Source organism: Neolamprologus brichardi, chromosome 8, assembly GCF_056152115.1.
Source record: "Neolamprologus brichardi isolate AB-2024 chromosome 8, ASM5615211v1, whole genome shotgun sequence".
Lineage (NCBI taxonomy): Eukaryota > Metazoa > Chordata > Actinopteri > Cichliformes > Cichlidae > Neolamprologus > Neolamprologus brichardi.
Window position 1 is genome coordinate 15,357,497 of NC_142111.1, and position 26,639 is coordinate 15,384,135.

General features: G+C 40.7%; 1 protein-coding gene across 2 annotated transcripts; it reads right to left on the bottom strand.

The window, feature by feature from the left end:
• Nucleotides 1-10,269: 10,269 nt before the first annotated feature.
• Nucleotides 10,270-21,538, bottom strand: med1 (mediator complex subunit 1). 2 transcript variants are annotated; one of them, XM_006791186.3, is made up of 16 exons: nt 21,379-21,538; nt 19,624-19,730; nt 18,947-19,025; nt 18,811-18,865; nt 18,425-18,557; nt 18,074-18,102; nt 17,835-17,906; nt 17,443-17,517; nt 17,055-17,218; nt 16,856-16,967; nt 16,570-16,694; nt 16,336-16,463; nt 15,905-16,106; nt 15,708-15,803; nt 14,836-14,941; nt 10,270-14,752 (listed from the first exon to the last, which is right to left on the bottom strand). In XM_006791186.3, the coding sequence occupies exons 1-16, from the start codon at nt 21,497-21,499 to the stop codon at nt 10,930-10,932; spliced, it is 5,427 nt and encodes a 1,808-aa protein (XP_006791249.1). In that variant the 5' UTR covers nt 21,500-21,538; the 3' UTR covers nt 10,270-10,929. The 2 variants fall into 2 exon arrangements, with proteins under 2 accessions (XP_006791249.1, XP_087700812.1); XM_087844686.1 differs by lacking the exon at nt 21,379-21,538 and adding an exon at nt 21,057-21,080.
• Between the last annotated feature and the right edge of the window lie 5,101 nt (nt 21,539-26,639).

The following is a 26,639-nucleotide window of genomic DNA, read 5'->3' on the forward strand; positions in this document are numbered from 1 at the left end:
TACATTATGTATTTGTTCAGCTGCACTTCATTCATACTGAAGTCTATTTATTCGTATTCTCAGCAGCAAAAGTGTATTGCATATGTAAAAAAGGAAAATCTGTATAAAGCCTTTAAAAAAACCTTAAATGATGCAACAGAAAACCTGACCGATTGTCTCAAATAAGCATCCCATTTAGGTCCCAGTCACAGAAGGAAAAAAAATATGTCAACAACTGTGAGGGACCACAAAAAACCACTGGCTGGTGACTGACTGCAGGGATTTTTTATCAGATTTCTTTTGTAACCCAATGATCACTATCCCAATCTGTCACAAGGCTAACACATAGAGACAGACAAATATTTAAATCCACATTAATACCTTTAGCCGGTTTAGATAACCCCATGCATTACTTTGGATTGTAGGACAAAGCCAGAGTACCTGGAGACAACCCAGACACGGGGAGAACATGCAAACTCCTCACAGAAAGGCTCAAGGCTGGATTCAAATCCAGGACCTTCTTGCTGTGAAATGGCAGTACTAACCACTGCATCGCCTTGTGGCCCTAATATAAATATAGAAAGAAAGTATCTCTAGTTCCTTTGGGTCTGCTTGTTCCTTTAAATAAAACCTTACCACTGTGAGTGTGACAATTATAAAAGCGATGACAGTAGGATTGAAATGCTAAATTCGTTGATCAGACTAAGCATAGATTAACAGACACTTTCAGCAGTTACATAGCAAAGTCTGAGAGTATCTGCCAGCCTGTGCAGGTCACTAAGGACAGTCACATGTTATCTCGTGTGCTGCACACAGTGCAAATCTCTTTGCTGCCAACACAGCCTGAGAGCAGAAATAGCTATCACAACACAAACTTACTTCTTGGAAACTAAACTAATCTCTAAGAGATGCTGTAGTTTTAAATGGTTTTGTGTAATGGGGAGTATGTAGGATTTGGTATCTTTAGAAAACTGCTCACAGAATAAAAACATGTCATACAGTTCTAAAGGTTCTCTATGAAGAGACGGAAATAACAATGCTGGACACTGTAGCACAAAAAGTTGCCAAGTGCAACAAGCTTAGGAAGATTATTAAGAATCTGAATAGCTGCATATTTCAGTTGTCTCATGAGGCCAACTCAGCCTTAAAGCCACTCAGTGAAAAAGTGTGTTATTTTAAAGATCATTTTCTATTTAAATGAGAAAGCTTAATTTAAAGTCTTTGATGTAATGAACAACCTCAGATCTCTGCTGTATCTGGGTCAAATGTTAACCTACTAATTCTTGATAGGAGACAAATCTCTTTCATGATATAACAAGCAAACGTTTGCTCATGTGTGAAACAGCCTTGTTTTTTTTATTTATCACTTTGAAGAGTTTTTCATTGCTAGCTTGATCCACATGGAATACATGGCCCACTTTTTCTGTGTGGATTTTATTTTATTTTTTAAATTTTCTTTGCCTTGTAGCGGATCTATTTCCTTTCTTTTAGTCCAACTTCATGTGTGGTTCTCTATTTTCATTCTATTCACAAAGTGACAGTATTTAATGACAATGTGAAAACACAGAGTCCCCAGTGTTTGCTCTACCAGGTCAGGTGTGAACTATGAAATATATAAGTGTGAGCTATCATGAAAAAAAAGGATCCAAGTGAGACTTTCGGGGTGAGAGAGTAGCGATGGTGAAATGAGAGAAGGAACCAACTCAAGTGTAGAGAATGAAATCTTATTTCATTCAGAATGATCACACTGTAGATGCGGTCCTCTAAAAAAAAATTTTAATATAAATATAAAAAAAAAGATGTCAAACTTTGCTAAAAACAGTATGATTTATTTATACACCGCAACTGTCATGAAGTCACAAGGAATGTGTCATTTTCCCTGCAGTAAAAAGCTGTTGTGAACATCAGTGCGACACTATTCAGGTAACTGACTGTAAGATGAATCAAAGACTCACACTCATCCTTTCTTGTGTTACGAGGCAGAAGCAAACAGACACGGTGACATGTGGAGCAAACGCAGACCTGTCTTTAACTACGGTATAATTTAATAACAATTTTAGAAGTTATTAACAACAAGAAATTAAATTGTCTGACTATAATCTGATTATGTGAAAATGATTCTGACCTAATTGGAGCAAGAAAGCATATTACCTGCTGAGTAACAGCTCACTACAAGCTCAGGGAGCAGGACATGAAAAAGAAATGAACTGCCATTACATGATGGCTGCGAGATAAACATACAGTAAAGTATTTATTGTCAATAACTTATATTATCTACAATTTGACCTAATGGTGTTGATAGTGGTGAAAAGACAGGGGATCAAATATAATTCAAACCCAATTCAGCCCTGCTTGGATGTATGGTTTAGTGACGGTGGCGCTAACAAGACAGGAGTTTGGAGCTAAAGGTGGCAGAGCTGAAGATGCTCAGATTGTTATTGGTAGTGATCAGGATGGACAAGTTTACAAATCAATATTTCAGAGGGACAGCTCAGGTTGACTAGTTTGAAGACAAGGTTAAGATGGTTTGGACATGTGCAGAAGAGGGGTAGTGGATATACTGGACAAAGGATAGATTGAATATGGAGCAGCGGAGAGATGAAAAAATCAGAGAAGGTTCATGGATGGACTGAAGGAGGATATGCAGAGTGAGACAGAGAGACAGAGTGAGACAGAGGCAGATCATCCATGGTGGTGATCCCTAAAGGGGGGAGAAGAAGAAGAAGAAGATGTGACATACAAAACTAGATTCGATTGCTGATGCTGCATAGGAATAATTGTGGCAGCTATATTTAGCTTCACAGGCAGTTCTACTGTGCCAAACAGTGTCTCTTCACAGACTGCTGTTGCCTAAAGATTTACTCAATTTACTCTGTGCCAATGATTACATGTGTTTTTCTTTCCCTGTGAGATCCAGCCCAGTATGAAAGCTATTTTGTTTGGTCATTACAGCTTTAAGGCTGAGGGTTCAAGAAAACATTTTAGAGATGTGGAATGAAAGTGTTTACAGTGTGTGTGTGTGTGTGTGTGTCAACAGTAACAAAATGTCATTTGCTCATACTGAGTAAGGTCATAACTAAGTGAAAATTTGTCACGTCCACAATTACACCCACTCGGTTTCTTACTTTGGATAATGATGCAAACTCCTTTTTGCGTTTTGAGGTGATGTTGGCAGTGGAAGGTAGGAATCTTTATCATTTTAGCCATGAGTCTGATAAATGCTGGCAGAAGACATTATGAGATGCAATCACAACAGCTTTTTAAAATACATGATATACTTGCTGTGTACCTAAAAAGCACCGCTAACTGTAGGTAACACAAGCTTTTGGTATCACTATGTTAGTGAAAAGTTATAAACTTAATTTTAAGTGGAGAGAGTCTTTAATATATCTTTACAATTTAGCAATATTTTCTTTCTCATGAGAGCAAAATATAACTAATATGATAGACTTTCAAAAGATGTCTTCTTGTAAAGTCGATCGAACTCACTCTGGAGCAGGACACAGTACATTATGCGTCTGCAGTACACAGCAATAGAGTAACTGAAAGAAAAACCAGATTGTCAGCAGCAGTGATTCTGTGAGCGAGTCAGGGATGAGATGGCTAAAGAAAAGACTAGGTGGAGAGGATAGGCAGCTGGCCAGAATGACACTGAGATTTGTGTTCAACATGCCAAAAAGGGTTGGCACTGCCACTTGCTGACTCACACCCCAGCCTCACTGGGAGTATAGAGACAATAGACTCCCAAACAAGTGGTGTAAGGGCCAAGTGACCCGCTCTGACACAAATACCTGCCTTTTAGTTTAAACAGGTGCCCACAGCTCTTTAGGTTTTGAGAAAGAGATAGAGATAGAGAGATATAATGCTGCATATATACATTTGCTTAATTCATTTATTAGACCACCTGTAATAAAAACGGGAAATGCAAACATTTGCAGAGGTTTCTGAACATTTGTGTTCAGAACTAAGACACATATTGCTATTTATTAAATAAAAAACAATCTGAATTCACGTGTTGATTCCCAAATTTGAGACAGCACACTGGACTTCAAGCACAACATTTAGCCAGTAGAACTAGTTCATCTATTCAGAAATGCAAGTATCTTACTAAAAAAAATAATGTGCTTTACCATTTTTTAGGATTTTGTAAAACAGTAAATTTGAACATTTGTGGTTACGGCTAATTATTAGATTTTAGTATTAGTGCATTAGTATGTGCTCAGCACATAGTATAGGATTAACCATCACAGAATCATTCAAATTTTCATTTGGGGCCGATGTGATATAAGCCTTCCACTGTGTGGTGGTCAAACAAATTTGTTAAGCACTATACAAGAGAAAAAGTATAATGAGTCTGACTCTTAGAGCTTGTTAATGATTCTGTGTGTTTATGTGGTCCTGGGTTCTTTGACTCAGCGCTTTGGGTTTTTGGGCTGTTTTTAGTCCTTTGTTAAGAGTTTTCTTATTTGTGATTTGTGTAATTGTGTTTCTGGATTATCCATTTTGGGGGTTTTTTGTGTTATCATAAGATAGATTTAAGTCCTTGAGGCTACATTGTGTTTTACCTGCGCTCTGTTCCCTGTGAAGTCTTAGAGTCTCCGTGTGGTGTTTTTCTGTCTTGTTACTTCCTGTTTTTGTTTTGATAGTCATTTGTCTCCGGTGCCATGTTTTAGTTTTACCTCACCACGTCTTATCTGATTTAGTTCAGCTGTGTCTCTCAGATGTCTCCACTCTGCCCCAATTGCTATTCTGTGTCTGCAGAGTTGTCTGCCTTTGTCTTATTGTTTGTCAGGCTTCTTTGGATTCTGCAATTAATTTTCTGCTATGGACTCAATAGTCCAGCTAAATAAATGTTGGTTTTGTTTGTTTGTTTATTTCTTTTTGCCTCAGAAGTCTACATTTAGGTCCTCTTCTGCCACTCATGACAGTATAGACTAGTATTACAGTCACTTAACTGAGTCATGTGCATATTTCATTCTGATTTCTCACAGTAAACAGCTCTTAAAAAGGGAAAGCACACAGTGAAATGCATAGTGACACGGTGGCTATGAACTGTAGATGTACCTTCACTTCCTTCCTTTTTGCTGATGTTTCACAAGCGACACAGTTTTACAGCCGCTTGCTTCAGTTTGCCTCAGCATTACTTGAAAACTTGATGCAGTTAGGGAAAATTTCCTCAGCACAGCATTTTAAAAAGACCTGCAAAGCTACACAACCATAAATTTTTCCCTCAAAGCATGTTATGCCATGAAGGAAACGTGATTCTGCTCGCCGTTGTTTTTCGGTTAAAGCAAGAATGATTACTTTACTATCGGACGGAAAATGAAATTGCAAACTGCTGATGAACTTGCATAAGCGGTTTGAATAATGGAATTCGCATCAACAAATTAATCCACAGCTTTCATGCTTCAGTTGCAGCAACTTGCCTAAGAAAAGCGGTTAAATTCAATTTCACTTGCAGCCCATTCAGTTACCATTTCTCAACAGAACAATTAATATTCAGTGATGCTGATCTACATGTCTGCACACACAAATATGTTAATTACTGGCACAGTGAAACCACAGCAACATGGAGAAAAATTAAAAATATTCTTGATAAATATAAAACTCTTTTTTTTGGCGGGTTACGCTCAGTACTGATAAAATGATTCAGCCTATAAGCTGCTGCATACTCCAAACAGTATAATCTGGACTTTGTCTGCAGCTCTTATTGTGCTATAATAACATCCCAAGTTAAGGATGCAGCATAAATAAATCTCTCTCTTCTCCTCCATCTTTCCTTTGACTTCTTACTTCTTTTCACCCTCTTCTAACCCCTTCTCCTCCTCCATTGCCTCCAAAAGCTGACTGTGTGCAGCTATAAAGCTTAACTAACTGGCAAATGACTGCTTCCCTCTTGCTTGCTTATCTACAGGATAAGCTGGGAGGTTATTTCCATGCTATACAGCTCATCAACAGTCGTGAACTGCAGCTCTTCCTTGTGTGCTCGAGGGTAAACCGCAGTTTGCTGAAGTCATCTCCCTAGCTGCACCTTGTGTGTCTTACACACCTGAAATTGAAGGAATCTGCTACAACTGGGAAGGAAAGAAAATGATGCACAGTGCTGCATAACAGCAAGTGAGACAGATGAGCCTGACTGCAGCACACGAAGACAGGCAAGGAGTCCAAAAGAAACCAAAAGTAGAGCCACTGAAGGAGAGAGGGATGGTGTAGGATGAGCTACAGGAAGAAACAAAACAGACATGGGAACTCTAAAGGAGAGGAGAGTGAATTCTTAATCATATTATGTAGAACAGAATAATGGTGGAATTAGAAATGAAATTAATTATGAGTACTACAGGATCATAGTGAAGAGAATCAGCAGAACATGAAATCTGGCCAGCATCCTTTCTGGGCTGCAAAGATTCTTAGCACCCCAGGCTGCAATCAGCTACAGTGGCACTAGCTTAACAACAACATCAGATGCTAACAATTGGCAGGTAATTTGTATCTTGTCATTAAGCTTTTGGCTGGTGGTGCTGCAGAGTAAAAGAATAAAGCTCCAGGGGACACAAAATAGTATCTAATCATCCAGGTGAATTTTCCCGTCAGTGCATCTAGCCAAACAACGAAACAACACTTACTGCTTAGGAGACAGAGTGTCAAAGTGGACACCAAGGTTATATATAACCAAGGTTATATTTAACCTTGGTTATATATAAAACTCATTGTTGCAGCCAGGGACAGCACAAAAGTGATCCCCTTAAGCTGATTTTTAGTTTTAGTGTCCTTATATTCCCCCAAGTTATTGGTTCTGTTACTAGGTAGGTAACAGAAGCTAGCTAAGTCTATTGACCGCAACCAACCAACCAAGACGGTGACGTAAAGTTCCAAACTTACAGAAGAAGTCACTAAACATGTTTTTAAAACGTTGTGTATCTGGATTTGAGAAATAAGTGGTGAAAGTTAGTGTTATGTCTATGTCAGTTTTTGAGAGCAGGGTTCAGTGGTGTAAATGAGCCTTTTAGCATATAGATTCGGTCAGGATAACCTGCTGAAGTTCAAACTGAGCATCAAAATGGATAAAAAAGGGTGATTTTAGTGATGTTAAATGTAGCATGGTTTAATTTTTCAGAAACTGCTGCTGAGATTTTTCCACATAATAATCTCAAAGGAGAAAGAATGGTATGCATATTGAAGCCTCACCAAATTTAAGAACAAAAGACTGGAAAAACATTGCCTGGTCTACCTCAGTGTCTAATATTTAGTCGGTAGGGTAAGAATCTAGTGTTAACAAGATGAAAGCGTGGATCCATTCTAGTTTGTATCAGTGGTTCAGGCTCCAGGTGTTTTGATGGTGTGGTGGATAGTTTCTTGTCACAATTAACAAATGCTTAATCTTGTCACGATTAAGCATTTGTTAAACACCACAGTCTATCTGAGTATTGTTGCTGACCGCGTCTGTCCCTTTATGACCACTCTGTACCGATCTTCAGCAGGGTAACACACCATGTCACAAAGCTCAAATAATCTCAAACTGGTTTCTTGAACATGACTATGAGTTCAATGTACTCAAATGACCTCCACAGTCACCAGATCTCAATCCAATAGATCACCTTTGGGATGTGGTGAATAGGAGATTCACATCACAGATGTGCAGCCAACAAATCTGCAGTAAGTTTCAGTAAGTTTCAGCACTTTGATGAATCAAATCACTTCATCATTTTGCTGATATTCTACAAAATCAATGAGACATATTCCTGTATGGATGGAAAAAATATCTTTTTAACCTTTGCCTCCTCTCATGTCTCAAATGACAACACATGAAACCAAGTTTTGATACAAACCTTTTAGCAAGCTGATCCTCTGAAACATTACCTCACTTTTCCTTGGGTTTGCTGACTTGGCTGTTTTTTGAAGGGTTTTTTCCCCCCAGAAGCCAGTGCTAAACTTTATAGCTTCCACAAATTAATAGGGTTATTTTATGATTTAAAAAAATGATTTAGAAAAAGAATAAGAAAAAACGCCATTGTCAACCATGTGCACCTTGATTGGCTTCACATTCCTGTCTATGTCCCCAGTGCCCCATCTGAAGGGCCCCAAAGCGAAGTCATCTGATCCTTTGTACTGTATATTTGCAAAGGATAAATGCAGAGTGTCATATGCAGCTAAGTACCCTACGCCACCACAGCAGGAGGTTGCTTGAATGTCATTACTGCCATTGTGGTTTATCATGTCCTTGTGAATAATAAAGGAATCAAGTCTTTCTGCTATTGAGCTGCAGCACAGTCTGTTCCTCTTCTGTCTCAGCTTTCAGAAGCACCTATTTGCATCTTTTCTTCATGACTGCTAGGAATTTGACTTGTGGGTTTTTTTTTTACATTTTGGCTTCAAAACTAAACAAAACTGTGAGATGCATTTATTTTCACGTTATTTAATTCAGTATATGTAGAGACATGTTGTAGAGACAGTTTGCTGATAGCCTTAAACACAGTTGATATATTTAGTCATGGGAATCAATGTAAATCATAGCATTTACACCAAAAAAACAGCATCCTAAAACGATATGTTGAATGTGTGCCCTCATTATGGGGACAGTAGCCCAGAGCTGAACTCCTTTTTGAGCCTCTAAAGTGGCATTTTCAGCCAAAGTTTTTATAATCAATATTCTCATTTCTACCAGGCCATCTTTTCGCCATCCTCCAGCTGCGAGCTTCTCTCCATTCCTCCCTTTGTGGCTCTTTGACTTTATATTCCCTGCCAACCTTTTGAAACTGCTGATCTGCCTTTTTTCTCCAGCACAGCTAATTTCTCTATTGTTGACCCTGTCACTCACACTTTCTGACTGCTTGGAATATACCCACATATTTCCTTTTCTTCCCATAATCCTCTCATTCTGTGCAAAGTCTTTTATCGTCTCTCGGGCACAAGCCTGATGTTGACTAAAGGTCCGTGTGATGTTACTGGAATATCTCTGTGAAGGTTCTCAGTCAGTTTTTCCAAGCTCCTTTGACTGCAGTGTTACTGGAAAGTTTAGAACTGGTCACGTGACACATAATATTTATTTATATTTCTCCTCTATTAATTGATTACTTTGGCATGAATAATCCCATTCTTCCTTGCAATGTAGATACAAATTTAAAGTCCTGACAATTTCAAATTTTATTACAGAGTACTCAGCAACCCAACATTTCAGACTGCCCCATTTTTTAAAGTCTAATTTAGCGAACACATTTTTGAGCTGTGCTGGAAGTTTGCTACTATGGATGGTGATGTTGGTCTGACCACAACTTTAGTCTTCTTGGGTGATCACCTTGCTTTATGTGTAGCTCCATCATGACTCCATCAGAAAATGGGTACATTGTGATTATAAAGAGACAGACATGGTCAGCAACAATACTCAGCTAGGCTGTGTTTAAGTAATGCTCAGTTGATAATAAGGGGCCCAAAGTGTGCCAAGAAAATATTTCCCACACCATTACACCACCCTCTTTTTCAGACCATTCACTTTAAACCCTCGAGACCAACAACTGTGCCACATTCAAAGTCCCTTCAGTCACTATTCTTCCTCATTCTGATGCTCAGTTTGAACTTCAGCAGGGCATCTACATGCATAAGTTCATGGAGTTGAGCTGTCATCTTATTGGTTGATTAGATATTTGCTTTACTAAGTACACCTCAGCTGCTTGTTAAAGACTGTATGTCTTACATCCAATCATTTCACAAAGACAATGCAGAAAATGCAATGACGGAAAAAAGAACGCACAGTGGCCATGTGCATACAGTGATACACAGACGTTGCTTTGATTTAAAGGTATGTATCTGGTGCTACAAAGTCATACTTCTTTAAAGCACCAAACCAAAAAACTACACAAACTCATTCTGGTATATCTGTACTGTTAGGTCTTAATGCCGGTTAGTTTCCTAGAAAGATTGCCTCAACACAAGTATTTTGCTGATATTAAACATGACAGTATAAACATCTCTTAGTTCTGTCAATTTGGAGGCTCAAAATGAGCCCATTGTGAGCAAAGAAAAACCCTTTAGTTGCACTCTGAATCTACAAATCATCCTTTATAATACCTGTGAATAAAGATGTGAAAATCCATTTAACCTCAACACCTTTGGGAAAATGACTCATTATAACGCACCCTGTAATTCTGCAGCCAGAAATAGAGCCTGATACACTGCTGCCATCTAGTGCCACGGACACTTTCCTCGCTTTCTCTAAATGGTTGCGACTGGTGTTTTTGTTTGACAGAAACTTATAGTAATCAAATCTCCCAAAACACATTAATATGAGGAAATTGGTTCACATGTAAAATTTTTATTCCAACCTTCAAAAACAATTCCAGTTATAAAAAATAACTGCATGTCTCTTTTACTCCACCATCGGCATCATCATCATTATCAGTTACAGTCTTTTTACCTTCACTAATTTACTCGTTAACAATTTAAAATGTATCAAAAATCTACAAATTTGAAGGTTTTGTGAAAAACAAGGCAAGTAAATGCTGTACCCTTCGGTCTTTACAATAACTTCCAATAGATGTCATACTGTATAATAGCAACACATTGTTTTTTATGACAGAAGCAGAATGTAGATGGATTACATGGATAAAGAAATGGGGAAACATGTACTAAAAAAAAATAAAAACATCTGACATCACAGGAAAGACAAAAATGGTTAACTTCTCAATTCGGAGGTGGCTTTTTATGTGTAGTGTTCACATTCACATACACCTGGCATCCTAACCTCCCCGACATCATACATCGGTATTCATACAGTAAAATACAAAACTAAAATACAGCTTTAACAGTTCAATGATCAGCTACAGAGCTTTAATATTCCTATATCCAGCTCTAATCTGCAGCTTGATTAAAATAAATAGAAGTTTACTTTACGTTTTAAAAGGAATGGGTTAAAATTTGACAACAAATGAGTAAAATCAAAGCACTTTCTACATCAAATTAAAGGTTGCCGGTGAGGGCTGAGTCCATGAGGTCATCATCTTCATTTCTCATATACATTGGGCTCGGCCGGGAAGGCCGATCTGAACTTAACATGGACAAAGATGAATCTGAAGCTGAGATGGGAGACCTTGACCAACTGTCCGATTTTATTGGATGAGAAGACGGCCCCATGGACATAGATTTCTTTTTCTCTTTGTCCCTGTCCCGTTCTCGGTCTCTGTCCCTCTCCCGTTCCCTCTCCTTCTGCTTCTTTTTCTCCTTCTTGTGTTTCTTATGTTTCTCACCTGAGCTAAGGGGAATAGAGCTCATGTAGTCCTGGGGAGGAAGTGGGCGCATGGTCTGGTCATCGTCCGAGCTGGGGCTGTTCTGGTGAGACTTTTCAGCCACTGAGCTGCTTCCTGACTCACTCTCACTATCTTGGTTAAGTGGGGTGTATCCTGGTGAGCGGCTGTGACTGGGGGAGGAGCGGTCATGTTTGGGAGTCGAGCCACTGAAGAGTGGAGAAGCTTTCAGGCTAGAAATCTGAGGACGCATATTGTCACTAGATCCTTCTCCTGCTTTCTGTAGGGTCACTTTAGCCTTGATACTTGGAGAGCCACCGTCTGGTTTGCTAATTATAATCTTGGCCAAAGCAGTCGAACCTACCCCACCTGTTTTTGGGTCCATCAACTTTTTATCCCCACTGCTCCCCCCCGACACTGACACTTTTGCCTTTGCCTCTTTATCAGACTTTTCCCGCTTATAGTCACTACTTTGAGAGGATGAGACATGCTTGGACGGTGCCATGTTTGAAGGCCCACTGGGAACATTTCCAGACCCACCGCCAGGAGTAGATGACAAACCAGTTCCCCCTACTGGTGGCCCTACCTCACAACCATCCTCCCCTACTCCTCCTCCTCCAACACTCTTCAGCTTGTCTATGACTGCTATTAGAGAGGGTTTCTTGTTACGGCTAGGAGACTTTCCTTTGGCGTTTGGGTTATTTGCATTATTCTGGCCAGCCCCTCCACCACTGCCACCTCCACCCCCACTTGCACTGCCTCCTCCACCACCTCCACCACTTCCCCCTCCACCACTGCCATACTGAGACTGAGAGCCTCCTGAGAAGCCAACTGAACCTGAAGATGACGAGGAACTGGAGGATGATGAAGAAGATGAAGAACCAGATGAAGAGCTTCCCCCAGCTGGTTTCTGTGAGCTCATGCCTCCACCGGAAGAAGACTTGGACCCTCCGGAGCTGCCACCTCCTGAGCCCATGGGGGATTTGGCCTTGGAAGAAGGTGGAGTTCCTGGAACCTGGGACTGCTGCATCTTCATAGGGGAGGATAATTTTTCACCAGAGCTACTGGAACGAGAATGGGAAGGTGAAATGTTGGGCTTTATGTTGGGATTCATAAGTGAACCAGGAGGCTTGCCCCCCTGAGGCTTAACTTTATTACCACTTCCTATTCCTCCGCCAGTACCAGGCCCAGACAGGCCATGTTTGGTGATTGGTGAAGATCCTGGCTTGCCAACACCCATCCCTTGGGAGGAGCCTTTAGACTGGGATGGCCCACTTCCTCCACTCCCTGGTTTGGAGCTGTTGCCTTGTGTCATGGAGCCTTCCTTGGATTTGATCTTTCCAGAGGACGAGGAGTGTGAATGATGGCTTTTGCTGCTGCTGGTTCCTCCAGTTCCTCCTGTGCTGCTTGTGGCTGAACTGCTGGAGGTGTATCCACTATGGGAAGAGGTTTTGCCCCCAGTTATGGTCCCTTTGGGGATCTGAATAGTGATTTTGGGAATTGGAGGTGTGGCACCTCCAGGGGGGGTTTGTGACCGTCCTGAGCTACCAGGAGACTTGGAACCGCCTCCACTTATGCTGCTACCAGAGCCTGAGCCACCACTAGGTGGTGTATAAGGTCGTCCCCCTGAGCTGTGAGAAGGGGATTTTCCATCAGGATCGAGCTTTTTGCGTTTGGGAGGTTTATCTTTAGATTTTCCCTCACTGGATGGCGTCCTGCTACGCTTCACCTGTTTTCCCTCTGTTGAGCTGCTCCCCATTCCCATCCCAGAACTGCTCCCACCGCTGCCCCCATTCTCATCTTTTGGCCGCATGAGAACCTGTTGTTGTTTAACTTTTGGTTCACCAGATGCTCCTCCAAGGCCCATGCTCAAAAGGGGGCTCTGGGACCCTCCACCATGTGTGTCTCCTAAATCAGGAGCTTGTCCCAGAAGTGGTTTACCACTACCACTGTTGCCTCCAAACACCATCCCAATATCAAAAGGGTCCTTTAGTGAAGGCTCTGGAGTGCTCTGTCCATGTGGAGTAGGATTTTGAGGCGTTCCTGATGGGGTATTCTGCTGGCTACCTCCCCCAAAACCCTTGACAAGGTCCATGTCTCCATCAGCACTTGGAGAACTGTCATCAAAGTAACTCTGGGAGAAACCATGGCCTGAGGTAAGAAGGTCAGGGTTAAAGTCCGCGGCATCAGGGAAGAAGTTGGTAGAAGAAGAGTCACTGGTGGGAGTGGTAACAGTTCCGGCCGCCTCAGCAATCAGGTCAGCGGGGTCTGTGAAGGGATTCTCATTGCTGTTGGTATTGAATATATCTGCTGAGTCAAACACTGCACTACCCTGACCTGAACTCGAAGAGTCACGGATAGGGGTACCTAGTGCGCCTCCATCCTCCCCACCGCTGCCCATTGGATGCTGCCCATGGCTCCCACCACTGCCTTTGCCAGTTTGTTCAGGTAAATCTGACAAGATTTCTGTGATATCAGGTCCAATACTATCAGAGCTGGAGAGACGGACCATACGAGGTGGTACGGTACCTGGTGGCTGCTGTTGCTGAGACTGGACATGAGACTGTGAATAAGGCATGCTGGGACCAGATGGTGGTGTTCCACACTGGCTTGGTGCAGGAGTAATGCTATGGGGCGTGTCTAAGCCATCACTAGTCAGGTTAACATCATAGATAGAATTCTGAGATGCGTCCACATCCATAGAGAGGAGCTCACGGTGGAAATCATCCTCGTGAGTGACTTGATGGTGCTGGTGGTGCTGTGGCATGGAAGATGACTGTTGAGATTTCATGCCTAAGCTACCGCCTCCAACACCAGCAGCTGTTCCAGGCAGCATGCCACCCTTTTCATTCCCCCGTGGGCGCTTCTTTTTTCCCTTCGTGTTACCTCCAGGGCAGGTTCCGCCCATGCCTTCTGTCCGTGGAGAACCAGAAGAATTCTGTCTCTCTAATGGACTAGACCCATACAGGGAAGCAAAATCTTGAGTGGGATTGTCTTTCAACAAGTTCATCAGCATGGGGTGATTCTTGGTGTTGCTGGCAGGGGAAGATGTTGGAGGTGGAGTTTGGTGGGGCTGTGGTGCATTCTGGGAGCTGGGACTAGAACCCACACTTCCAGTTATCTGTAACAGACTTGTTAGTATGGGATTTTGTGTGACTTTGCTATAGTCATCTGAATGGCCTTGACCTTGCTGCTGTTGTTGCTGCATCTGTTGCTGGCTAGCCACAGCTCCTGGGGTTAGGCACTCTCCTCCTTGAGCTTGCCTGTCAGTTCGGGACATCCCATACAGAGAAGTGATTGGACCTGTAAAATTGGGCCCTCCTCCAGTAGGTGTGTTGCCCCCTGTAAGCCCAGGCAGTCCCATGGGATTAGATCCATCAGCTGTTACCATGTTATAGGTGGGACTACCAGAGGGTGGAAGGTTGTTTTTCACCATAGTCTCCACGGTTTGTGCAATTAGTGAAAGGGCTGGAGTGTCTGCTTGAATGGTTTCTGCTTTCCTTCGAATTGCCCTCATGGTTACAGGGATGGACATGCATCTACAAGAGGAAGGAAACAATTACCAACCATGTACTAAACCGTGCATAACCACACAGTTATGGTGTTATGGTGAGTATCTCACCTCTGGACCACTTTGGTGATGAATTCATCAGTGCAGATTAGAGCATCTGACACTCCTTTATATAGCTTGCAGGATACCTGTCTGGAGTCAATCACCTCCATCACCACTAAAGGAAAAAGACCACATAGAATAGAGTTACACAAAAAACAAAAGATATTCCAGCAGATTAACCCATGAACCCCTGTAGACTGCAATCTACTCCAAAGCTAAAAGTGCAAAGTGGCTGCCTGCTAATCAACCGTGAAGTGACTGCAAGGATGTTTTTTTTTTCAGTCAACATTTTATATCAGCCAACAGTGAAAAGACAGACAGCAAACATAGGTTTGAGATAAAGGTTCAACATGCTGCAGTCATGTGTTGAGTCCCCCAGTTAAAATAATAAATACCAGTTTAGCTGAACTTTAACCCAATGGCAATTTTATAAAAACTTTGCAATTGTTGGTTTTGTGTTTCTGGGCAATGAGTTGGGGAAACCTTTAAATACTCAACCTAAGATAATTTACCATGTAAAAAAACAGTTCTCTGTAAAACCACTATACAATCAGAGAAGACCAATTTCCCACATAATTAATTAATATCAACCACTCCAACAGTGTCACATCAATTTCAGTAGTCAGAACCTCTGACTTAAAAATGAATATATGAAATATAAACAAATTAAAGTTCAACGTCAAGCTCTCTATCAGGATTTCAAGTATTTGTAGCAAGTGACTACTGGGGAGAAAAAAAAAGTTGTATAAAGACATTTGTGTCAAATCCACTTGTTACAAAACATCATGTTTGCTGTGAGGTTTTTTAAATGTATCTATTTTAGTGAAACAACTTTATTCCCCAAAACCTCCCAGAAAAAAAGAGCAAAAGTATGTGCTTACCACAGACCAGGGACTCATTCACTGGATGCTGGAAAGAAACGCTGAAACTTGAGTCGGTAAGAGGACACACCTCAAACTGCAGCAGGCCTGCACTGTCTGAAATAACAATGACACTTATTATAAGTAATGTAATATGATAGAAAACAGAGCACATGTTAATAACAGGAAATAAATACAGGAAATCAGAAGCCATCTACCTTCTTTGATAGAAGTCCGCTTCACACAGCTGCCAATCAAGGTGTTATAGGCTGCCTGATGCCGAATGATATCCAACAAGAATGGTACTTGTGCCGGGTGGCGGAAGGGGATCTTGGACACCAGTGCTCCTTGAAGAGATCGACCATCTTGCACTGGAGCATCGCCATTCAGGAAGTAACAGTGCTGCTGATCAGGTAACACCTTAGACAGCAAAATAGAAGTTTTCAGATACTTCCAATGACAGAAATTGTGATAATTGTGATATATAAATACAAGTAACGGAGACAATTCTAAAGCCAAAAGAAGAGGTTGGGGGTAACCACCGAAGGTGGACAGACCTTTAACTAAACCAAATAACGTGCAAGTTAAAAGATTATAGAGATTTACAACACATCGCTGATATTTGTGGAGGCACGTAATGTCTGCTCACAGAATAAAAGTGCATGTTGTGTGGGGGTGGAGGCTGGGAGCTGCCCTCCTCAAGACGTTGGAGCTGGCTCTGGACAATTAACTGGTAGAGAGGTGACAAGGTGGGTGGGGTCTCAAACACTGGGATGGCTGGGAAAAAATTGACAGAGATTAAGGTTAAACCTTTCAAATAAAGAATGATATTTTCCATGTGTGTTAATGAATAGTGAATACAACATGCATTAGGTAAACTCACAAGTAGCATTGCCCATCCTCTGGATAAAAGAGAGTGAAAAGGGCGTGGGTTGGTTCATCTTAAGGAAAAAACAAGCTGGCAGGTCCACACAGTTGGAGTTGGTCACAGTTGAAAAGGATGGTGTCCTAAAATAAAGAGAAATAAATCAATTACCCATGATAACTGCCAAATATTTGCAAGAGTGGTGAATTTGTAAACAATTCCCAGTATAGCATAATTGCAGGTTTTACACAGATTAGTGTTGCTCACTGGAGGACTTTGTAAACACTGGTGAACATGTTCTTACCCCTTGTTGTCAACAGGGTGGGATCCTGTGATCAGTGGAGCAATTGGAAGCTTATAGACAGAGGAGGTTCCTTCAATTGTAACAGAGACACTGACACCCAGAGAGCGCGGCACTGTAACAACAAGCATCCAGTAAGTTACATAGGTCGTGACTGGTAGATGATTCTTGATAAGGTCATCAATGTCCTGCATGCACTTGCCATTGTTGTCCATTAGGTTGACCTGTGTGCCTGTTCCCTCTTCAAATATGTCATAAGGGGACACATAGCACTGGAGAGAAACAAGGTGACCACCACTTCTGGCTGTCAGCAAGCCCACACTCCCATGCAGAATAGTTTCTACTGTATTAGCATTGGTAGCTAACCTAGAAAACATAAAAACAAAGAAGACTGCATTAAAATAGAGATGATCAAATTCAGATTCAAACTGATTAAATCTTCAGGGATTTATTATTTAACATGCTTTGACATTTTCTAGAAGCACATACATATAGCATACAACCAAAGTCCTCAGAAATGTGATGAATATGAAAAGTCCAAAGATCCCAAAGGCAACTTGAACAGTAAATCAAAGACTTATTGAACTTACCTAAACATGTGCATCATCTTTGTAAGATCTAGCTCCAAAGACTGGAGTGCTATGTACATCTTGGTTTTCAGTTTACTAATACACAGAAATGAAATATTATTAGACATATGAAAACAATATTCAGAGATGTATGGCATATGCATCTTATAAAAAAATAATATCACTAATCTAGTCTTTGATTGCTTTCTTTTCAGCTCTCCTGTCTCTCAGCAGTTAAAAAGCCTAAACCAAGTAATACATTACATATTTATAACTCAACAATTTAATAAAAGATAATTTTTCATAATCTGTAAGACAGCACGTGTAAATTCAATTTTATACGTGGAACGAAATATCTACTCGTGCTTTTAGATAAGCCTAAACCAAACGTCAAAGCCTGCAAGCCTACTTACTTGTCTCCAGGAAGCTTGTATAAATCAACAAGTCCCTTGAGATGTTTAGAAAACTCTTCAAAGTTCTTTTCCCTGTTAAAAAGAAAACAAAAGTGGCTCAATCAGCAATTAAACAGGAATCTCTAACAGGTAACTGCAATTTTAACTTTTAATCATTAACAGAAATGAAACACCATGCACTACAGGTTTGTCTCTTATCATCCACAAGAGTTTCAATTACACATGTGCTTTCTACTCACCTTAAATGCTGAAAAAGCTCAGGACAACTCTGTGACCAAGAATTAAATACAAAAAAAGATTACTGAATCTTCACTAGTGGAATTAGATTAATGTAATTTGCCTCTCCCAGTCACACAAGCCTAGAGACCAGTTGGCAACCCCCGGCAACCACTGGTTGTAAGGGAAAATACGTGTATTCCAAACGGTTGCCAAAGATTCCTGGTACTGCGCTTTATTGGAAACCTCCTTGTGATTGGTTAGTTTTTTTCCCAGCAGGTGGAGGTTGCAAAGGTGCACTGAATGGTCTCTAGGCCTGTGTCACCAAGGCCTTCTATTACTAATTTATGCAACTACATAGTGATTAGACTGACCGTGGGGCTTTCTCCTTGATGAGCCACTTTAACATCCACTAGCTGGCCACTGGTGTCTAGCTGCACCTCCACGTAAAACATGTCCATTGTGATGTAACACTCTGTTCCAGAGGGACTCAGGTGGGAACCCAGCCTGCACAAACAAGGCGAAAAAATTGACAAAATAATGCTATCACGTTTCTATACTCAATTTCCTGTTGTGCTTTAGCTAAAAACAGTTTTAGTATATTGGCAAAAATGTAAATATTGTTGCTGACTACGTTCACAATGGATAAATGCCATCAAAACTGTAAAATAAAGAACATCATGCAATGTGTTGTATGTAGCCCTCCCAACCAATGAAGAAGCTCATTCTCATGTAACCTCTGTAACCGTAAGAGACTCACATGTTTTGTCGAGCAATGGATTCCAGACGATCTGTCATGGAGGGAAGTGATGAGACTGAAAAAGAAAGCAGTTTGTTTTACTAAACAAAAAGGTCAACTCGCTCTCCCTTGTGTTTCAATCAACTGACGTCCTCACCTTTCAAAGCTCTCTGCAGGGTCTCCAGACAGTTGAGCAGGAGCTGGTGACCTGCTGCATTCATCACACCACGTTTCTCCTGGGACACATTATGTGGAAAGAAAGAGAAACAGTTCATAAAACAAAACATGTGCTTAATCAACAAGATCTAAAATTTGTTTTCCACCTGCTCCACTGGGTTCAAGAATGTAAATTCCACCACCATTACAGCTTTACTTATCCAGAAGCTAAGTTACTGAAGAAAATACCTTTTATGCAATTATATGTTTAATGACATTAAATGTGTTCTCTGTTGTGAATACTTGTTACATTGTGACCTGATGTGGGATTGTTAAGTAAACAGATGGGTCATGATGGGTATTGTGTGTGTCTATAATGTTGTTAAGGCCTTCTAAAACTGGTATATTACACAACTGTAGAGAATATATTGTATGACTTTCCCCTTAAAGTCTTTCTAAGTCTTGGTTTTTCTGCAGAGCTAAACTGCACCACAAGGTGGTGCCTCTTACTGTTTCAAGAAATGGAGTTGAGGATGTTTTTGGCTTTCTATTCACAAAGGCACCACAGATTTTATCATAAGGGCCTTGCTGCAGATGCCTCTTTCCTGCCTTTACTGATGTAAAATAATGCTTTTGAAATTTGTACAAATCACTTATAGAAAGGTCTCTCTCTCTCACCATAGCCTGACGAACAACCTTGCAGGTCTCCTGCCATGGCCGGGAAGCATTGTGTTTGGCATGAAGCCTCTCCAGCAGAGCAGCCATGCGACTCTGCTTCTCTGCTTCTAAATAAAAAAGAAATACATGCATTTAGATAACTTTTAAGCAAATTTCATACACTTATTCTGTTCTGCATTTTAAAGGAGAGGTTTATGATCTTTTTTGCCACCCAGAATAACCATATTTATGTAATAAAAGTACTTAAACTAGAACAAGACAAAGTTTTTACTATTCCTCTAAGCAAAAACTAATTTCATCAAACAAACACATTTTTTTGTCAGTTTAACAGCTGCAGTTTGAGTTGCTGTTAAGCTATATTGTATATCTTTATGGGCGTTTCTATTATCCTTGTTATTCTGAGAAAAACACAACCACAAACTATACTGTTTAGAAATAATTTAGGTTAATCAACACCTGTGTCAAAAGGCTATACAAAAACTTCCCGTTCAAACTTCTATGTGGCATTTGTCTAAGAAGTGGTAAACATTGTAAAGCTACATGTGGTAACTTCAATGTTTTAAGGCAATAAAAACAACAAAACAAAACTTAAAGAAATAAAATATCAACTTAACACGCACAAACACATTTTTTAGTGTAACACTATGAGAAAAAAAAGTTTTGTGTGTGTTTTTGAATGTAGATCAGCAGGAATCCCAAAAAGTGGATTCTGTTCTGAATGTAGCGTTTTCAGCGGGAGAAACAGTTTGTCACAATTGACTTCTTCAGTCTCAGCTGACTGCAGGGTTCCTCAACCTTACAAATAGTACATTTGTTTAATAACATGACCACTAATCAAAGACCATTGATCAATGATAGATAGATAGATAGATAGATAGATAGATAGATATAGCTCAGCCGATCCTGGTGGCCCGAGGTCTAATAGTGTTGTAGGTCTTATCATCATTTACGTATTCCAAACAAACTGGAAGCCAAATGTGTACTGTAACAAATATAAGTATAAAAATACTTTCTTTCCTCGATATTTTCAAGAGTGACCTGAGAGCATGACAACAACATCATTATCATCATCTATCTCCCACTTGTACTATTTGTGTTCCAGGCAGATGTCTCACGTAGGTAGGCGACTGGCATGATTTTTATACATTAGCTGGGTGGTAGGATTTGTCAGCTCTTTGGAAAAATAACAAATAAAACAAAAAAAAAAAAAAAACAACTTTTAATAAAAGTGTTGGGATCCTTTTACCAGGCTGTTAGTCTAGGATGTCTAGTGTTGTCAAAACATGTCGATAATGAGCTATTACAATGTTGCAGCTTATTACACAGTTTGCCAAACTGATGGACAGACTGGCATTTTTTGCTCTACACACTGAATAAGTAAGCAAAACTTCTGTGGTGTTTATATTTTCAGAGCCTTGTTTTGCACGACCTACCTATCATCAGTGTTTGCAGAAAGTTGACGTTAGCAAGTTGCTAAAGTTAGCCGTTAGCTGATTACAGATCAGCAACTAACGTGACTTTAAGCGCACCAAAAAATAACACCAATCCTTGTACAGATAAGCCGCATTTATCAATCTAGAGCTATTGTTTGTATATGTTACCCACAGATGGATTTCAAATCTATAAAACATACACAAAAAGCAGCAGTACTCGCCAACATAGTGGGCTGATTTAGCAGTTAGCCATTGATAGCCCAAGTCCCAAAATAAATTATCAGTAAAGCAACGAAAAATAAAGCACGAGTCGCGTTCTTACCCGTTACTTCTTCGGTTTTAACTCGATCACCATGAGTCTGATTTCCTCCCTGCTGAACTGAAACAGAAAGTTCCCTCGCAGGGCTGCAGCTCTGCATAGAAACACCAGGCCCCGCCGCCATTGTACCCCCCTGGTGCACTTCGACTTCCCCGCTTCAGGTTCCCAGCATCCCTTCCGGGCTTCCGTACTACTATAAACTCGTCATAGCAAGCGAGGGACAGCGATTTTTTTTCTCCTGGGTGAGTCCTTTCTCTATTTGTGTGTATTCTCCAGACTATTTTTTTTTTTTTTAATTTTATGTATCAATTTTTTTTTGCATGCTTGTGTGTATATATAACATACACGAGCACATTTAAAATAGTATAAACATTTTAAGGTTCCGACTTACCATTTTGCACGTTGTAACAATTACTTTGGGTTATTTATCACAACGTTTCCAGGAGAAACGAAACAGTTGCCTTTATCGCTTCAAAAATAAAAGCCTTTTCAGCTTATAGTAAGACAGTGGCAAAATTAATACTGCAGATGGCGTACGGTCGCTGTGAGTAAATGATTCATGATTTGCCAACAGCAACTAACAGGCAAAATCCAAAGGAAGGTTGAAATAATCATGTAAATAATGCACTACATTACTAATGTTTTTTGTTTGTTTGTTTTTTCTACTGTTTTATGCCCTCTACTATAAAGCAGTCAGAGAAATAGGCTGTTTAATCAAGCAGTAGATTAAAAAAAAAAAAAAAGATTAAAGAGCAAAAGCATCCATGCCTTGCACACACAAGCACATACTACAGGCACACACCTGAGCCTATTGTACAGCTGAGCCTGTGGCAGAGTGCTCTCTAGGGAGGATTTTCCCACCAACCATTATGACCTGCCTAAGAGGAAAGCACGGGGTGTGTGCATGAATAGGATTCATGTGCATTTGTGCATATGCAAAGATGTATTTGTGAACATGGGTAGGCTATAAAGCAGTACGCACACAAACACAGGAGATAGCTATAGACAGCAGTGGAAATGGAGTGGGACCAGATTGGCATCGTCTGAGACAGTAGACAGACCCACAGATAGACATGAGAAAAGAGGGGAGGTGCCGCTATGTAATTGATGTGCCCACCAGGAGCTTTAGCTGGCTGCCTGGCATGGAAGAGGAGTTGGGCACTGCTGCCAAGACAGCAGTAGGAAAAAGGAAAAGGAGGCACGGGCCTTAGGGAGCACAGTAGCAGGCTGAAACCATGCCCATCAATCAGAGGCTAGTTCACCTTGCCATGCCAAGCGGGACCCCCCTCTGTGCCGAGGGATGGCGTGGCACAGGGAGTGAGGCTGGCACCGGTGTTAAACCTTCCCTAATCCTCCTGGTGGGTGTATCAGTGCCACGTTCGAATGGCAGCAGAGTGGGCAGAGTCAGGCATGAGAAAAAAAGAGAAAGTTCAACCCCTGTGCTGAGAAACGCTTCTCTGCATGTTGTTAACATGATGGAAAAATGTTCGCATTGTCTCAACTACAAAATGAATGCCACAGTGGCTAAAAAAAACCCAAAGTAAAACAACAACAACAGCAGTAAAAAAATAATAATAATCTAAGAACTGTCACATTAATCAGAAAAGGTATTATCTCATGAGGCATTATTGGCAGTACATTTTTGACGCATTATTACACATTACAAATTTTACATTTAGGCCAAATTTACATTGCTTCTTTGCACATCTTGAGTCCTCCGATCCATTTATTATCACATTTTATTATTTTATGAATAGATAAAACATACACACACACACACATGTGAACACATATATACGCTCCAAGTGCACTGCTATGCAACATTTCTACACACTTTAAATGTTTAGATGCTCGTTCATCATATGGCACCATTAGGGTGTAGCCTAACAGAGCCCCAAAATCATTTCGCAGCTTGACAACTACACAGAATATACAACCAAAGTCACGAAGAACTTTTTTCAGCAAGACAAACAAGGAGTCCTGCAACAGATGGTATGACCTCCACAAAACACTGGTCTCAACATCACTGAGTCAGGGTGGAACTGAATAAAGAAGCAGAAGCTAATGAGACAGCCTAAATCAACAGAAGATACTTACCTTGGCACATGCTTAAAGGCAAATGTTAGACATACCCATTGATCCGATTCAGCTTTTTTCTGCTTTCTGCATTCGGTGCAAAGATGTGTCATTATTTTAAAAGAAACCTGATTTTACATCCAGTACACAAAATATTTGCATAATATGTGTGTGTGCATACATATAATATACACATTATATGTATGCATACACCTACATATATAAGCTGTATGTGTGGGGTGGTGAACATATACACCATACATATACATATTTTGCTTGCGTCAACCACTAATTTTCAGTGTTTTTACATTTTGTATATTTTCACAGTGTTGTTGTGTAGAACATCTCCTTATACACATGTATTTGATTTCCTCTGCATGATTCCAGCTTTAACACAGGGGATGAAGATGTGTGAACAGCTTGGCAACCTTATTGAGCGCTTTGAAGTTAACTACCCTCCTTCTTTTTTTCCCCACAGCCTCTCTTGGTGAACTCTCATATTACCTGCAATGAATAAAGATAAATTATTTGATGCATGCATGCCTTCTTGAAAATTCATAGCCACCAGACAAATTAAGCATACAATGCATTCAGCGCACTTTCTATATGGTTTGGCGGTGGGTTTAGAAGTGGCCTTATTAAGATGCTCTTGTACAAATGTGCCAGACAAAAAAGGAATCAACTGAGCTTTTTGCTTTCCACCTATCGTACAAGTTTGAGATCAGTGAGCCTGAAGGCTGGAAGCAGTCCAGAAAACAGTGAAGCATTATCAGGACACAGTTTCTGCTTCTTTGGCACCGAGTGCCTTGAAGTGCTCGGGCAGCTGGGAAGACTGGAGGGGGGAGGGTGGTGAGGGAAGAGTAAGAGACAAGGAGCGGGAGAGAGAAAGGAGGGGTTAGCCCTATAGGACCATTTGTGATGAGGCTCATTTGCACAACGGCACTTAATTGGCTACAACAATTAATTAATGTGTTGGAAAGTTGGCACAAAAAGTTCATTTAAGAGGGTTTTAATAAGCAATTAGGGAGAAGTAACCAGTGAGGTAGAAGCAAGCGCAAAAAATAGACGTAAAAAACTCTAAATGTATAAACTTCCAACTAGGTCTTTTTGGGAATAATGTGCCATATCTGGAAAGCAGGATGTGGTTTGCTAGTATGGGTAGTTATGACGCATCCCATTGTGAGCGCTGATGACATTAAAATACATTATTTTTACCCCATACTTTTATAACCCCACATGTTAATGGCACCCACTTTCCAAAAACAGCATTGTCTCCTCTCCCCTTCATTCTCCCTCCCACTGTCTGCCTCCCTCTCTCTCATTCTCACTCTGTGTATGAAATATCGCATGACTAATGAGTGGAGCAGGTTGAAATCCTGGGGAAGATGTCCTTGGAAGACGAATGCATTTTCAGCAGAATAATTAACTTAATTAACAAATTCACATGCATATTCATCAGCCTATTAATGTCTCCTCTGTGCGGCTTGATGAGCAGTGGGGTAATAACCATCTCATTTGCATAGCCTGTTCACACGACTCTCCGTTTAAAGACAAAATAAGGAAAGGAAGAGCGCGGGAGGAAGAAGGAAGAGAGAAACTGGAAAAGGAGATGACACGTAGAAAACAAGGGAGAGGCTCAGCAGGGTAACACACAGAGGTGAGGCAGCGATGCAGCCTGGTTGGAAATAGGCAAACATTTATATTTTGACTGATAGGTGACATGAGGAGCGGTGACAAAAATGAGCCCAGATGAAGGGGCTTTCTCATCCCTCCAGTCAACCTTGTAGCTTCCCTCTCCTGCTGTTTTATCATCACCACTTCCTAGCATCAATGCCTTAACATTATATCTCCTCAAAGCTGCAGCGAGTGCGCTTTTGCTTTTTAATGACCCTCTTAGCCTCATAGTGAAGTCAAAGTACACTAATACTAGGGTTCAGATGTTTATCTGCTGATAGTGAACTGCTCGTCCGTCATTCGGTGGAAACACATGATCATATCAGCATGCCCTCTCCGTGCCTCTCTTCCTCTCTGTCTGCCTCATTCTCTCCTTGCTACGGTCTCTCTGGGGGAATCTTCTTGGCATTGCTCCACTCCTTTCTTCTCCACTGCCAGGCTGCTGCTGCCGTCTCTACTCTGCTACCACTGTCTGCACACAACCTGGTGCTCCTAGCAACGCCACCTCTCTCGCATACACTCCACATGGCAGTCCGATTGGCATGTGTGTTTGCACCAAGCACGCACACACACACCTCGTGTTTGACGAAGGTTTATCGCCGCTCTTATGTTTGTTTGTCGTATCGTAAATCCTTTGTCCACAGTGTGAAAGCTCACTGTTTATTCTGCCACTTCAAAAGAAAACAAAATTAAAAATGTCAATTTCAATAAACCCTCTTTCTCTCTCGACTTCTGATTGGCTGCCGGTTTGGAATCATTGAGCTTGTTTTAAGCACATGCCGTCTTGAACAGTGTTCTTTACTAAATCATGTGAGACAACTCTATTACTTCTCAATGATTACAATCATTTTACCTTTTCAATAGCATAATATTTTTAATCATGATGACTTACTGACATTTCTACAGGTTGCATGATGCTTTACTGTTTACAGCTTCATCCTAAACTTAGCCTTTTTTAGTCTTTTTAAAATGTTATTCAGGTTTTTTTTTCACCTCCAGCACATTAATTTTGTGTACTTGGAAATTGATTTGTCACTCAGTCACTTCTTATGGTAACAGAGACCGTTAAGAGGAGTTTCACGTTTCTGTGTGATTTCACTTCAAACAAATCTAAAGCACCTGATTTCACATCAGACACTGAGGAGAAATCAGTGTCTGATATCACATGACGCATCACTGTTAGATTGCAACATGCAACAAACTACTTTTCCACAAAATTTGTGGGATTTTACTTTATTTATTTATTGTCAGTTTTATTTTTTTGTATTCGCCACATTATGCTCTGATGCTGCTTGCATGTAATTCTCTGGCTTCTCTTCCGTCTGCTCTCCTTAGCATTTATATGAGCATGCACAAATGTGCGTACACATAAATTTAGAAAGCTCCTAGTTCCATTTGGGATTGTTTTGGAAGCTGACAAGTTTCTTTCTTGTATTCGAACACTCTAACATGTCTCTCTGTGAAGCATGTAATTAATCAAATTAATATGTGTGTCATAACGGTAGATCTATTCT

What these genes read in the sequence shown, in the direction of transcription:
- med1 (XM_006791186.3), bottom strand. Translation starts at nt 21,499, where the DNA reads ATGGCGGCGGGGCCTGGTGTTTCTATGCAGAGCTGCAGCCCTGCGAGG. An exon ending in GAGCTTTTTCAGCATTTAAG is followed by an intron (nt 17,907 to 18,073) that starts GTGAGTAGAAAG and finishes TCTTTTTAACAG; the next exon opens with GGAAAAGAACTTTGAAGAGT. An exon ending in ACAACATGCACTTTTATTCT is followed by an intron (nt 16,107 to 16,335) that starts GTGAGCAGACAT and finishes TTGCTGTCTAAG; the next exon opens with GTGTTACCTGATCAGCAGCA.